The sequence below is a fragment of the Trichomycterus rosablanca genome, chromosome 18 (assembly GCF_030014385.1).
Source record: "Trichomycterus rosablanca isolate fTriRos1 chromosome 18, fTriRos1.hap1, whole genome shotgun sequence".
In the NCBI taxonomy this organism is placed as follows: Eukaryota; Metazoa; Chordata; class Actinopteri; order Siluriformes; family Trichomycteridae; genus Trichomycterus; species Trichomycterus rosablanca.
Genome location: NC_086005.1, coordinates 6,496,102 through 6,509,683, shown reverse-complemented (window position 1 = coordinate 6,509,683; position 13,582 = coordinate 6,496,102). Strand labels below are relative to the sequence as shown.

Sequence of the window (13,582 nt, the reverse complement as noted above, 5' to 3'; positions counted from 1 at the left end):
CTAATAAACAAACAAACATTGCAGTAGGATAGCGGTCGCTATTTCCTACCCGTATTCGAGCAAATCCCGCAACGTGTGCAACGATTGGCTGGTTGTGTTTAATTTCTGAGCCTCTGGTTGGTGGAAACTTAATTTGTGCGCGTAAGAACGTTTACTTATTTGCTCATTGTAACTCAGGAGGCGGGATTTATCCGAATATGGGTAGTAGAAAAAATCTATTCTGCTGCTTAGAAATTCCAAGTTCCAGCTCGGCCCCGGCTGGTTTGTTTGCGTTTGATTAGTTTGTGTGAGCGAGAGTGTGTGTGTGTGTGTGTGTGTGCAGCTCCTTACTAATAGGAACATAATGGAACTTTCTTATCAAGCAATAAAAACAGCAAACCAGGCCAGAGAAGGAGTGAGTAACAGAATTATTCATTTATTGGATACCTTTTTTACTTTTACAACTAGCAAATTAGTAACACTATATCATTAGATAGCGGCCAATAAGTTTATCGGGAAAAACACTAGTACATAAATAATAATTCATAAAAATATGAAACCGAGAAGATTAAATTAATATTGACATTTAACTCAGTGTGTAGTTTAAGTTTAAATGTTAAATTTGTGTCTTAGCAAACAAGTGACCAGTATTAATACTATCTGTGAGTCCTGTGTTGCCGAAGCAACCAGTCACGTGATATTAAATGTATTTTCTTGGCGCAGATCTGGCGCCACCTTTTGGTGCTTTATGGTAGAGCGCAGTGGTGTCTAACTCGAGTTTCTGTCTGGTCATGTAATTTGGTGACACGGCCTCCTCATGATGCACGATTTATATTTGTTTTCTTTAGCTAGCATAATAAAAATATATACAATATTAACTGTGCTCTAACTTTTACACGTGCTACATTTTGCACTATATAAATTGTATTAAATATCCAGTAATTGTGTATAAAATGTGCAGAGGTTTTGTTCCCTATAAATTGTGTTAATTTATTTTTAGTGAGATTATCAACGAAACATGGAATTTGATCAAACATGTAAAACCTTAAATAATACATTACACTGCCTCTGTTAATCAGAAAAAAGACCTAAACTATATTAACTACTAACATAATTACTAACATAGTCAGATGTTATTCAAGAACCTCCAAAAACAGGTCTGTCATTAATCAGAAGCTGGTGACACATGGCTGTCACATGACTCCTCAGTGCACATTTAAGCAAACTTTGTATTGCTTTATATAAACTAAAAGGTTGCATGCATTGAAAGAAAAATGTGCTTTATATTAAATCTTGAAGCTTCTTTCCTGTGCGACAGCCTCTAAACTTAGACAGATAAAGCAGTTTCCTCATATCGGCTACTTATGTTTGTTTTCAGGATGAACTGAGAATAGAGACAAGAAGAAGAAATTTGCTTGTCTTGATTTATCACCATTTAATGGAGGAGGGGTAAGATCTTGACCTTCATTAACCAATAGGGTTTAATTGCTCAAATGCCACCAAGACATTAAACAGAGATTAGTTGGGGGGGAAAAGGTTGAAATATTGTATTTGTAAATTGTCTGTGTTCTCCTCTTTACAGGTATGTAGATACAGCTAGCACACTAGAACAAGAGTCCAGTTTTGGGTTGCATCGGTTTGAAGTGTGTGACAATGTTGACTTGGAGACAGTTTTAATGGAGTATGAAAGCTTTTATTTTATTAAGTTTCAGAAATATCCCAAGCTCACAAAGAAACTACAAGAACAAGGTAGGTGTATATTTAATATGTTTAAATTAGACTTTCAAGGCCAGCCATAATCCCTTACATGATAACATTATGGGGGCTACAACAAGATGTCTCAGCCAAAACATGTATCTAAACTTTTTTACTGCATTTAATATGTTCTCCACAAAAATGAGACACAATTTACTACTTATTTGGTGTGTTATCAAATGATTTTCTAGCTGTGAGCTGAGAGCATTTGATTTGCTACACACTGTGGCACTATACAGTTGGTAGTGCATTAATTTGATGTACACTCCTGGGTAAACAAATGTGCCAAACCCAAAGGTCCTAACAACAAATCATTGGTCAAAACATTGCACTTTTGAGACCTGTGCCACCATTGGCTTATCACTGCTCGTTGGTGCAGTGAACTGCAGTTTAAAATCCACACATTTTTTACTGCCTTATTATCGTATTAGAGATAAAGTCTGGTTTACTGAGACTATGCTTAAATAACTTTTTTTATGTTTTACTGAAAACATTCTGTGAGATTCAAGAATAACACACAATGGAGTAATTTTTACTTGCCCTCTCTGTATGTACAGTGTATCACAAAAGTGAGTACACCCCTCACATTTCTGCAAATATTTTATTATATCTTTTCATGGGACAACACTATAGAAATAAAACTTGGATATAACTTAGAGTAGTCAGTGTACAACTTGTATAGCAGTGTAGATTTACTGTCTTCTGAAAATAACTCAACACACAGCCATTAATGTCTAAATGGCTGGCAACATAAGTGAGTACACCCCACAGTGAACATGTCCAAATGTGCCCAAAGTGTCAATATTTTGTGTGACCACCATTATTATCCAGCACTGCCTTAACCCTCCTGGGCATGGAATTCACCAGAGCTGCACAGGTTGCTACTGGAATCCTCTTCCACTCCTCCATGATGACATCACAGAGCTGGTGGATGTTAGACACCTTGAACTCCTCCACCTTCCACTTGAGGATGCGCCACAGGTGCTCAATTGGGTTTAGTCCATCACCTTTACCTTCAGCTTCCTCAGCAAGGCAGTTGTCATCTTGGAGGTTGTGTTTGGGGTCGTTATCCTGTTGGAAAACTGCCATGAGGCCCAGTTTTCGAAGGGAGGGGATCATGCTCTGTTTCAGAATGTCACAGTACATGTTGGAATTCATGTTTCCCTCAATGAACTGCAGCTCCCCAGTGCCAGCAACACTTATGCAGCCCAAGACCATGATGCTACCACCATCATGCTTGACTGTAGGCAAGATACAGTTGTCTTGGTACTTCTCACCAGGGCGCCGCCACACATGCTGGACACCATCTGAGCCAAACAAGTTTATCTTGGTCTCGTCAGACCACAGGGCATTCCAGTAATCCATGTTCTTGGACTGCTTGTCTTCAGCAAAGTGTTTGCGGGCTTTCTTGTGCGTCAGCTTCCTTCTGGGATGACGACCATGCAGACCGAGTTGATGCAGTGTGCGGCGTATGGTCTGAGCACTGACAGGCTGACCTCCCACGTCTTCAACCTCTGCAGCAATGCTGGCAGCACTCATGTGTCTATTTTTTAAAGCCAACCTCTGGATATGACGCCGAACACGTGGACTCGACTTCTTTGGTCGACCCTGGCGAAGCCTGTTCCGAGTGGAACCTGTCCTGGAAAACCGCTGTATGACCTTGGCCACCATGCTGTAGCTCAGTTTCAGGGTGTTAGCAATCTTCTTATAGCCCAGGCCATCTTTGTGGAGAGCAACAATTCTATTTCTCACATCCTCAGAGAGTTCTTTGCCATGAGGTGCCATGTTGAATATCCAGTGGCCAGTATGAGAGAATTGTACCCAAAACACCAAATTTAACAGCCCTGCTCCCCATTTACACCTGGGACCTTGACACATGACACCAGGGAGGGACAACGACACATTTGGGCACAATTTGGACATGTTCACTGTGGGGTGTACTCACTTATGTTGCCAGCTATTTAGACATTAATGGCTGTGTGTTGAGTTATTTTCAGAAGACAGTAAATCTACACTGCTCTACAAGTTGTACACTGACTACTCTAAGTTATATCCAAGTTTCATGTCTATAGTGTTGTCCCATGAAAAGATATAATGAAATATTTGCAGAAATGTGAGGGGTGTACTCACTTTTGTGATACACTGTATTAAAACACGGACCAGTACAGCCTGTATTAAATCCTAATGCTCAGACCTTTTACACACAGGTGAGAACAGACACATAAGAAGTTGTGGTAAGAGGAGGTAAGCATGTAGAACCTTTTACTCAGAATACGTGGTGCTCCCAACATCCATTTATAATATCACTAAGCCATTTTTCAACAAAACAGGACCCAAACACTGCCCAGAATCCCCTCAGTGCGACGTCCTCAGTCCAGGAATGGGATTAAAAAGCAGGATTCTAAAGAAGCAGTAAAGGATTGGACTAAATCAGGCACTGTGAGTTTCTACATCAAACACCTATATAAAGAATGAACATACAAAGTGTGTTAAATCTTACCCAGATTGCTTTTCTGATCCATGAACAGTCAGATTTGAGCTGTCAGGTTTTGTTTTAGGAAAACAGAGGATCATCTGTCCCAGAAAGCATGGAGTTTGGCCTAAATGTGTCTTCTTTTAATAAAAATGGAGGTGGTGAGGGCACACAGATGAAGAAGGTACACTTGATAATAAAGTGCCAACTAAGACAATACATTGTTTTTATTTCGATTTTGCATTTACCATAGCTTTGTTTTTATAATACAGTTTTCTCTGTGTAGCTTGATCTATTAATAAAATGATATATAAGACATTAGTGTATGGCAGAGCTATTCAGCTTTGTTGACATGGGCACAGGACATGGGCATGGGACTAACATTATGGCAGAATTTTATTTTTCTATGCCAGAATTACACAAAACATTTAAGTTTAATTTATTCTGTTATCAACTATATGGTAAGAAAGTATGTGGACATCTCACCTATCAAGGTTAGGTGTTTTAGCCTCACTCATTGTTAACATACTTCCAACTTGGTACCAACAGTTTAGCACAGGCCTTTTACTGTTCTATCATGACTGTACTCCTGTGCACAAAGCATGGACCATATATACATGGTTTGACAAGATTGGTGGCTTGCAAAGTGTCCTTATCACAACCCCAACATCAGTACCATACCACACAGCTGCTCTTTTGACCAAATGGTCTCCTATTAAAATGTGTATGTATATGCATTGCTTCATGTCATTTGGTGTTCAGTTGGTGGATTACCGAGGTTTCATACAGGATGCAATCAAAGGAGCTTCTAATGAAACAGCTGCACATGGCGTGGCCTTCAATCCTGATCCTTCAGTACGTTTACTGCCTCTTAAATATCCCAGAAAGAAAATGTTTTAATGCAAAATATGTATTAGAATGTAGCATTTATGTGTTTTTTTTTTCTGGCTGATCACAGGAGCGACTGCTGAAACCCATCAGTGCTTTCAGTGGGATGAACAGTGAGATGAGAGAGTTAGCAGCTGTTATTAGCAAAGTAAGTACATTTCACAAATGTCAGTTTCTCTGAGAACCTCTTATTCCTTTGGGTTTTTTTTTATTAATGAAACAGAAATTAGGGCTGCACACTCGTTATGTTAATGTAATTTTTTCACTGTTGGTATTACAGAAACCTGCAGTACGCAGATAAGCACTTTCAGAAACTAGAATAGAATAGAACGCCTTTATTTGTCATATATACAGTGTATCACAAAAGTGAGTACACCCCTCACATTTCTGCAGATATTTAAGTATATCTTTTCATGGGACAACACTGACAAAATGACACTTTGACACAATGAAAAGTAGTCTGTGTGCAGCTTATATAACAGTGTACATTTATTCTTCCCTCAAAATAACTCAATATACAGCCATTAATGTCTAAACCACCGGCAACAAAAGTGAGTACACCCCTTAGTGAAAGTTCCTAAAGTGTCAATATTTTGTGTGGCCACCATTATTTCCCAGAACTGCCTTAACTCTCCTGGGCATGGAGTTTACCAGAGCTTCACAGGTTGCCACTGGAATGCTTTTCCACTCCTCCATGATGACATCACGGAGCTGGCGGATATTCGAGACTTTGCGCTCCTCCACCTTCCGCTTGAGGATGCCCCAAAGATGTTCTATTGGGTTTAGGTCTGGAGACATGCTTGGCCAGTCCATCACCTTTACCCTCAGCCTCTTCAATAAAGCAGTGGTCGTCTTAGAGGTGTGTTTGGGGTCATTATCATGCTGGAACACTGCCCTGCGACCCAGTTTCCGGAGGGAGGGGATCATGCTCTGCTTCAGTATTTCACAGTACATATTGGAGTTCATGTGTCCCTCAATGAAATGTAACTCCCCAACACCTGCTGCACTCATGCAGCCCCAGACCATGGCATTCCCACCACCATGCTTGACTGTAGGCATGACACACTTATCTTTGTACTCCTCACCTGATTGCTGCCACACATGCTTGAGACCATCTGAACCAAACAAATTAATCTTGGTCTCATCAGACCATAGGACATGGTTCCAGTAATCCATGTCCTTTGTTGACATGTCTTCAGCAAACTGTTTGCGGGCTTTCTTGTGTAGAGACTTCAGAAGAGGCTTCCTTCTGGGGTGACAGCCATGCAGACCAATTTGATGTAGTGTGCGGCGTATGGTCTGAGCACTGACAGGCTGACCCCCCACCTTTTCAATCTCTGCAGCAATGCTGACAGGACTCCTGCGCCTATCTTTCAAAGACAGCAGTTGGATGTGACGCTGAGCACGTGCACTCAGCTTCTTTGGACGACCAACGCGAGGTCTGTTCTGAGTGGACCCTGCTCTTTTAAAACGCTGGATGATCTTGGCCACTGTGCTGCAGCTCAGTTTCAGGGTGTTGGCAATCTTCTTGTAGCCTTGGCCATCTTCATGTAGCGCAACAATTCGTCTTTTAAGATCCTCAGAGAGTTCTTTGCCATGAGGTGCCATGTTGGAACTTTCAGTGACCAGTATGAGAGAGTGTGAGAGCTGTACTACTAAATTGAACACACCTGCTCCCTATGCACACCTGAGACCTAGTAACACTAACAAATCACATGACATTTTGGAGGGAAAATGACAAGCAGTGCTCAATTTGGACATTTAGGGGTGTAGTCTCTTAGGGGTGTACTCACTTTTGTTGCCGGTGGTTTAGACATTAATGGCTGTATATTGAGTTATTTTCAGGGAAGAATAAATTTACACTGTTATATAAGCTGCACACAGACTACTTTTCATTGTGTCAAAGTGTCATTTTGTCAGTGTTGTCCCATGAAAAGATATACTTAAATATCTGCAGAAATGTGAGGGGTGTACTCACTTTTGTGATACACTGTACATATACAGACATACAGTACAATGAAATTCTTTCTTTGTGTATCCCAGCTTGTTTGGAAGCTGGGGTCAGAACGCAGCGTCAGCCATCATACGGCGCCCCTGCAGCAGAGAGGGTTAAGTGCCTTTCTCAAGGGCCCAACCGTGGCTGTATGGCAGAGCTAGGATTCGAACTCTCAACCTTTCAGTTGATAGCCCAAAGCTCTACTCACTAGGCTACCACTGTCCCCAGTGGTATTTTGAACTATACTGGTGTGATTAAAAAAAAAATCTCAATTTAAAAATGGATAGGGGCACCCGGGTGGTGCAGCAGTAAAGCATGCTAGGCAACTTGTGTTGTGTGACATCTTGACGAGTGCGCGAGTTGGAATCTCCGTTCTGCTAATGGCTGGCCGGGCACCTACACGAACAATGATTGGCTTGTCTGAGGGAGGGAGGCCATAGAGATTCCTCATGACTGCCACACTTACAACCTCTGCTGGCTGGTCTTGTTTTCCTCAATGTAATATATTAACCATAAGCTTACTGGACATTCCATTTATAAAACGCATGGTATTAAAATAAAGTGACCTGTATGTGCTGTTTTCAGCTATTATAACAGCCACTCTTCTGAGAAGGCTTCTTACAAGACTTTAAAGTATGTCTGTGGAAATTTGTGCCCAAAAGAAGATTTGTAGTTCATTCCAAAGCTGTTTAGTTGGACTGAGGTCAGGACTGTACAGGTCACTGGAGTTTCCTTAAACCAAACTTTTCTTTATGTCTTTATAGAGGTTGCTTTGTGCACATGGACACATTCATGCTGGAACAGGAAAGGGACTTCCCTAAACTTTTGCTTCAAAGTTGAAAGCATATCATTTCCTTAATATAATTGATTTAATACACCTGTTAGCAATTGTTGTGGCTGAACCAAATTAATTCAACATTAGAAGGGGTGTCCCAATACTTTTTGAATTTTATTTAGATTTTTATATAATTATTTTATAGAATTACGAATTGTGCAGCCCCAGTTTTGGTATATGGCGATTTCTTTAAAATTCAGAGCATATACATGCCAGAACACCCACACACATACACACATACACATACACACATACACACACACACACACACACACACACACACACACACAGAAAGAGAGAGAGTTAAACAGATATTAATGCATTGCTGTGTTTCATCCCTCTCCTGTCTTTTTCTATAGGATATCTATTTACACAACCCCAATGTGCACTGGGACGACATTATAGGCCTGGAGGCTGCCAAGCGATTAGTCAAAGAGGCTGTCGTCTACCCCATTAAGGTGCGACGCTGCTAAACAGTGTGGTATTTCTCAAGCTGCCATCACGCTTCGATTCTAAATATCTCAGTAAAGGCTAAAGGAAAGTAAAGCGAGTGGCTGTAGCTTCAGATGACATTAAATCTATACCTGAATACCAGCTAAGCTTTCCGTTTACCATCTCAGAGACATTTCCGCTTTAAAGAAATATATTACAGGGTCCTGATCCAAAGGGCACATAAATAATACGTGTCTGTCTGTTTTATTAATAAATGCAACAATTACTTTGTGAAGGAACTGTAATGTCAGAAGTAGCTATTACTTTAACATAATATATAACATAGTTTCCCTAATACAGATATCATTAAATAATGCTAATAGCTCGCTGTCACTGTCAGATTACAGCAGCGCAATGATTACCAATACTAAAAGCTTCCAAATTACAGTTAAACCTGTTAGCAAGACAGTAAATAATGCTAAATAAGGCAAGACACATGGAATAACATTACATCATTTAGTAACTTGCATGATTTTTAATGTCATTAAGTTTTGATGACTGTATGTCTTATGTTTAATGGTAGTTTAATTGTATGTTTCCTTTTTCTCCAGTACCCCCAACTGTTTACAGGTATTCTGTCTCCATGGAAAGGTCTGCTGCTCTATGGACCTCCAGGTCAGTGCTGGAGAAGCACAATGTCACATTTATTAAATTAATATTATTTATTAAGTACTCAGATGGTGCAGCTGTAAATGATGCTAGCCTACTACCTCTGCAAGCAGACTTTTCTATTTATGTGATATGTACCATACACAATCCCTGTATTTCACTTTTATAAATGCTTTTACAATCTCAGGCACAGGCAAGACTATGCTAGCAAAAGCTGTGGCCACCGAATGCAACACAACATTCTTTAACATCTCAGCATCCAGCATCGTCAGCAAGTGGAGAGGAGATTCAGAGAAGTTGGTTCGGGTCAGTGTCTGGTGTATTTGTCTAAAACCTGCTCACAGTTTTATAGGTTTATTGTACAAGACTTTATATAATTGTACTAAATCGTTAGAGGCAGTGCTAACTGCAATACTGAAATTACTCTTTGGGTAATCGTTAGACCTTATGTCTCTGAGAAGTCAGTAAAAATGTCTTTAAAGTAGAAAATATTTTGTTAGCCTATTTAGTTTTGTTTTTGTTAAATGGGCCAGAAGGTTTTCAGTCTATTATATAGTGGAGCAGTTTATTATGCAAGCCCACCAGCCTGGCCAGATACCTTACAGACACAATTGGCTGTGTGTATTAGTGGGATTGCCGAACAGTGTGTCCACATACATTTGGCCGTATAGTGTATTTATAGTGCCATTAAAAAGAAAAAATTGTTACTTATAAATATGCAAAAAGACAGGGGCAAATACTATTCGATGACACTGTGTATGTGTTTACAGGTTTTGTTTGAGTTGGCAAGGTATCATGCTCCATCGACTATCTTTCTGGATGAGTTGGAGTCAGTAATGAGTCAAAGAGGTGTTGGCCAAGGGTAAAAACCACACAGTTCTATAAATTCAATCAGTCTAACATTAAAGAGCATGCAAACTTTGTTCCATGTTCTATTGCCCTTTTCTTACATTAGCTTCAATAGAGCTGCTTGTATTTGCTGTCTCTTCCGTTCATGTTTTAGATTTAATTTCTACTTGATTTACTTGTTTAAATTAATATTGTTTATTTTATTATTAGGAAGTAAGTAAGTAAGTTAGTAAGTAACAATAAGACAAAATTCTTTTTAGACTTTATTTAAACCTGTCATTAGATGGATGAATGTAAACTCCTTGTTATTACGATTGAGTTTCTGTTCTTTCGAAATGTTTTAAATTTGTAAATGTGAAGCCTTGTTTAAGACTTCGATTTCATCTTTAATCACATATTTAATTTTGTTTCTCCAAAGAAGTGAGCATGAAGGCAGCAGGAGGATGAAGACAGAACTGTTAGTTCAGATGGATGGACTGGCACGTTCTAATGACCTTGTGTTTGTTCTGGCTGCTTCAAATTTACCCTGGTGAGCGTAAAGAAACTCTGAAGTGTATCGATATTGGATGTTATAATAAATTAAAGGTAAAAGGAAGCTGCTCTTTGCTATCTTCTGGATTTAGGGAGCTGGACAATGCCATGCTGAGAAGACTGGAAAAGAGGATCCTGGTGGGTCTTCCTTCAGGCCCAGCAAGGAATGCAATGATCCATCACTGGCTTCCTCCAATAAGTAACACAGGAGGGGTGGCGCTTCAGACTGAACTAGATTATGACTTGCTTGCACAGGTGGGTCAAACAACATAAAAATTTACTTAACTCAATAGAATCAGGTTTGGAGTCAGAAATCTGTTCTTTTTTGTTCCTTATTCAATAGACAACTCTTAGTACCTTTAATTTAGATTTTTGATTTAATAACAATATCAAGGCTCCTGTAAAATTGAGCATCACAATACGGATCTGCTCACACTAACTGAGCTGACAGTCGATAAGCAGCTGGTGCCAGATCTCAAAGCTGTGGTGGTGATGTGTGTTTACAAACATCTGTATCATTATATGATTCACAGCATGAAATATAAAATCAGTTTTGTAAAATATCAATACATTAAACAAATTAAACTAAAATTATGTTGGTTGGTGTGTACTAAATTAATCTGCCATACAGAGTAGACTGTATGTGTGAACATACCAACGTTTTTGGAAATGGAGTAAATTAAAAATACAATCATGTAGCACCAGTCATGTAGCAACAGTTCAAAACTCAAGCTAACTGAGTATATATCAGAAAAAGTGTGAATTACGCATTGTGCAAATTTAAGGAGCAAAATTACTGGATACCTTTGGTTTAGAGTAATGATGACTGTAATGATGACCAGGCATTTCCTCTTGATACTCAGGAAACAGAGGGTTACTCCGGCTCAGATATTAGACTTGTGTGTAAGGAAGCAGCTATGAGGCCTGTCCGAAAGATTTTTGACACGTTGGAAAGTTCTACTGAGGGTAAAACGCTTACAGTCTTTAATTTATTCTTAGAATTGTGTGAATCTGCTGCATCTATTTTAATTAATGTCTCAGGTCTCAGGCTGTATGTACAACTCCAAGTCAAGTCTTGTATCTCCACAGGTCAATGCAGCCTGCCACTCATTCAGCTTGAAATGGTAACCACAGCAGATTTCCTGGAGGTGATTGCTCACACCAAACCATCAGCCAAGAACCTAATAGACAGATTCTCAGCTTGGGAGAGAGAGTACGAGTCTGTTTGAGCTTACAGTCTGGACTGTTTCCTGTTTACTTTATTAAATTAAACACATCTACTATGACATGTAGTTGGGTGCATCATTCACTGCCTGACGGAGCACTGGGTTCTTCAAGATTCAAAAATTTCAAGTTTAATATTACTGTGAAAATCAATAGAATTGTCAAAGTCAATCTTTTTATAGTTTCAGATTGTAACATTGTTGAATAGTGAAGGATTGTTTCTGTCCACAATCAGGAAAAAATGTCCTACTTTTCTACAGCAGTGTGGCACTGGTCTTACTGATGGGATAAGCCATGGTTTTAGTCATCAGTAGAAATTGTGGCATTACAACTGATAAAGGTGAACAGCAGTCTTTCACAGGCAGTGACTAAAAGCAAGGATTGAATTCAAATCACCAGGTCCCTGGTGCTGAATGGCCCTTACACCTGTTGTGCCACTGTGCTGCCCTGTCACAAAACAGTGTGTGTTCACACAAAAAGCAGTATTGCATACGGTGAGTCACACACTCCTCTCCATTATTAAACTTTTTAGCTGCCAAATGTTGCCTTAAACTTTTACATATAAAAGTTTTCAGAGCTTTTTAATGTCCAAACTATGGAAACAAATATAAGTATGTATCTGTTAACAAAGAATTGTTTAAACATCAAATAATTAGGTGGGAAGCATTTAGTCATTGCAGGTTATTAAGGTTAGTACCTTGTTGCAAAGCTGTTGGCAGTTACAGCTTTGAGGTGTAGGTATGAACTCACGAATTTCTTTTTTTGCCATATTCCTGTCGATCACTTCTTTGCTTCTTGGTCAAAGAGTGGTGTGTGTTGTGGAGTCTTGGTTATTAAGTGATCTTCTTTTGGTTACCACTGACACATCTATGCTAGTATTTTGCATAAACACTGGGGTTTTTGCTTGTTGTCTTTTTACCAAGATTACCAAGGCCTCTGAATTAGATTTTGGGCTTTCACCCATGACCAGTCAGGTTTGCTGCTGTGCCAAAAATGTGGAACTTACAGACTGGAATACTCCCAGTGGTGTCTATAGAAATGTTTAAAATCTTGAAAATCTTATACCCATTGCTATTTTGGCGCAGTAAAATAATGAAATGATCTCCTTTTTTATTTTTTCACCATTTTACATTTACATTTTCGGCATTTAGCAGACGCTTTTATCCAAAGCGACTTACAATTATGACATGAACGTGATTTTGAGCAGTTGAGGGTTAAGGGTCTTGCTCAGGGGCCCAACAGTGACAACTTAGCAGTGGTGGGGCTTGAACTGGCAACCTTCTGATTAGTAGTCCAGTACCTTAACCACTAAGCTATCACTGCCCATGGTTGTAGCACATGTTGAATTTTTGATCGCTGGGTGGTGTTTATACCACATCACAGCTTAAGTAAATTAAGAGTCATTTTTATTAAGTTCCCAATACTTCAACCATGTTGCTACCCAATTTCTTCGTCATAAAGACCAGGAATATTCATAAAGGATCATAAAGGGATATTATGTAGAGGTTAAATAAATGTGACATTAATTTATTACAATATCCTGCTACTCAAAAATACATTGTTGTTTTTTTTTGTTGATTTGCTGTATCATTCAGCTGATACAGACTTAATTTAAAAGTGCATAGTTATAAATGCTCATCCTCAAAAAGTATTGGGACACAACTACAGTATCAATCACTGAATGATTGGGGTCGCCAAGTGCTAAGGCGCATAGTTCATAGTGCAAGTGGCCAAAGCTCTGCTGACTCAGTAACTACAGATAAATGCTATTGATTTAGAATGGGATGTCATAGAAGCTTCTGTAGGTGTAATGTGTTGGTGTCCCAATACTTTTGTACGCTTAGAGTATTCTCGATTGCATCTGTATGAACAGTCACTTCTTGACTGGACTAGATACAGTTTCATGTATTTACTACACCGGCGTAAGATAACACAGTGTGAGGTTTATAAA

At 39.3% G+C, this 13,582-nt stretch overlaps 1 protein-coding gene across 1 annotated transcript; it reads left to right on the top strand.

Annotated features, from left to right (window-relative positions):
• The first annotated feature begins 239 nt into the window (after positions 1-239).
• Positions 240-11,693, top strand: katnal2 (katanin p60 subunit A-like 2). Its single transcript, XM_063013847.1, has 16 exons — positions 240-394; positions 1,358-1,428; positions 1,562-1,728; positions 3,942-3,978; positions 4,065-4,173; positions 4,293-4,391; positions 4,970-5,062; positions 5,166-5,243; positions 8,286-8,384; positions 8,970-9,033; positions 9,215-9,333; positions 9,798-9,889; positions 10,295-10,405; positions 10,500-10,662; positions 11,271-11,373; positions 11,497-11,693. The coding sequence occupies exons 1-16, from the start codon at positions 344-346 to the stop codon at positions 11,634-11,636; spliced, it is 1,596 nt and encodes a 531-aa protein (XP_062869917.1). The 5' UTR covers positions 240-343; the 3' UTR covers positions 11,637-11,693.
• Positions 11,694-13,582: the final 1,889 nt, after the last annotated feature.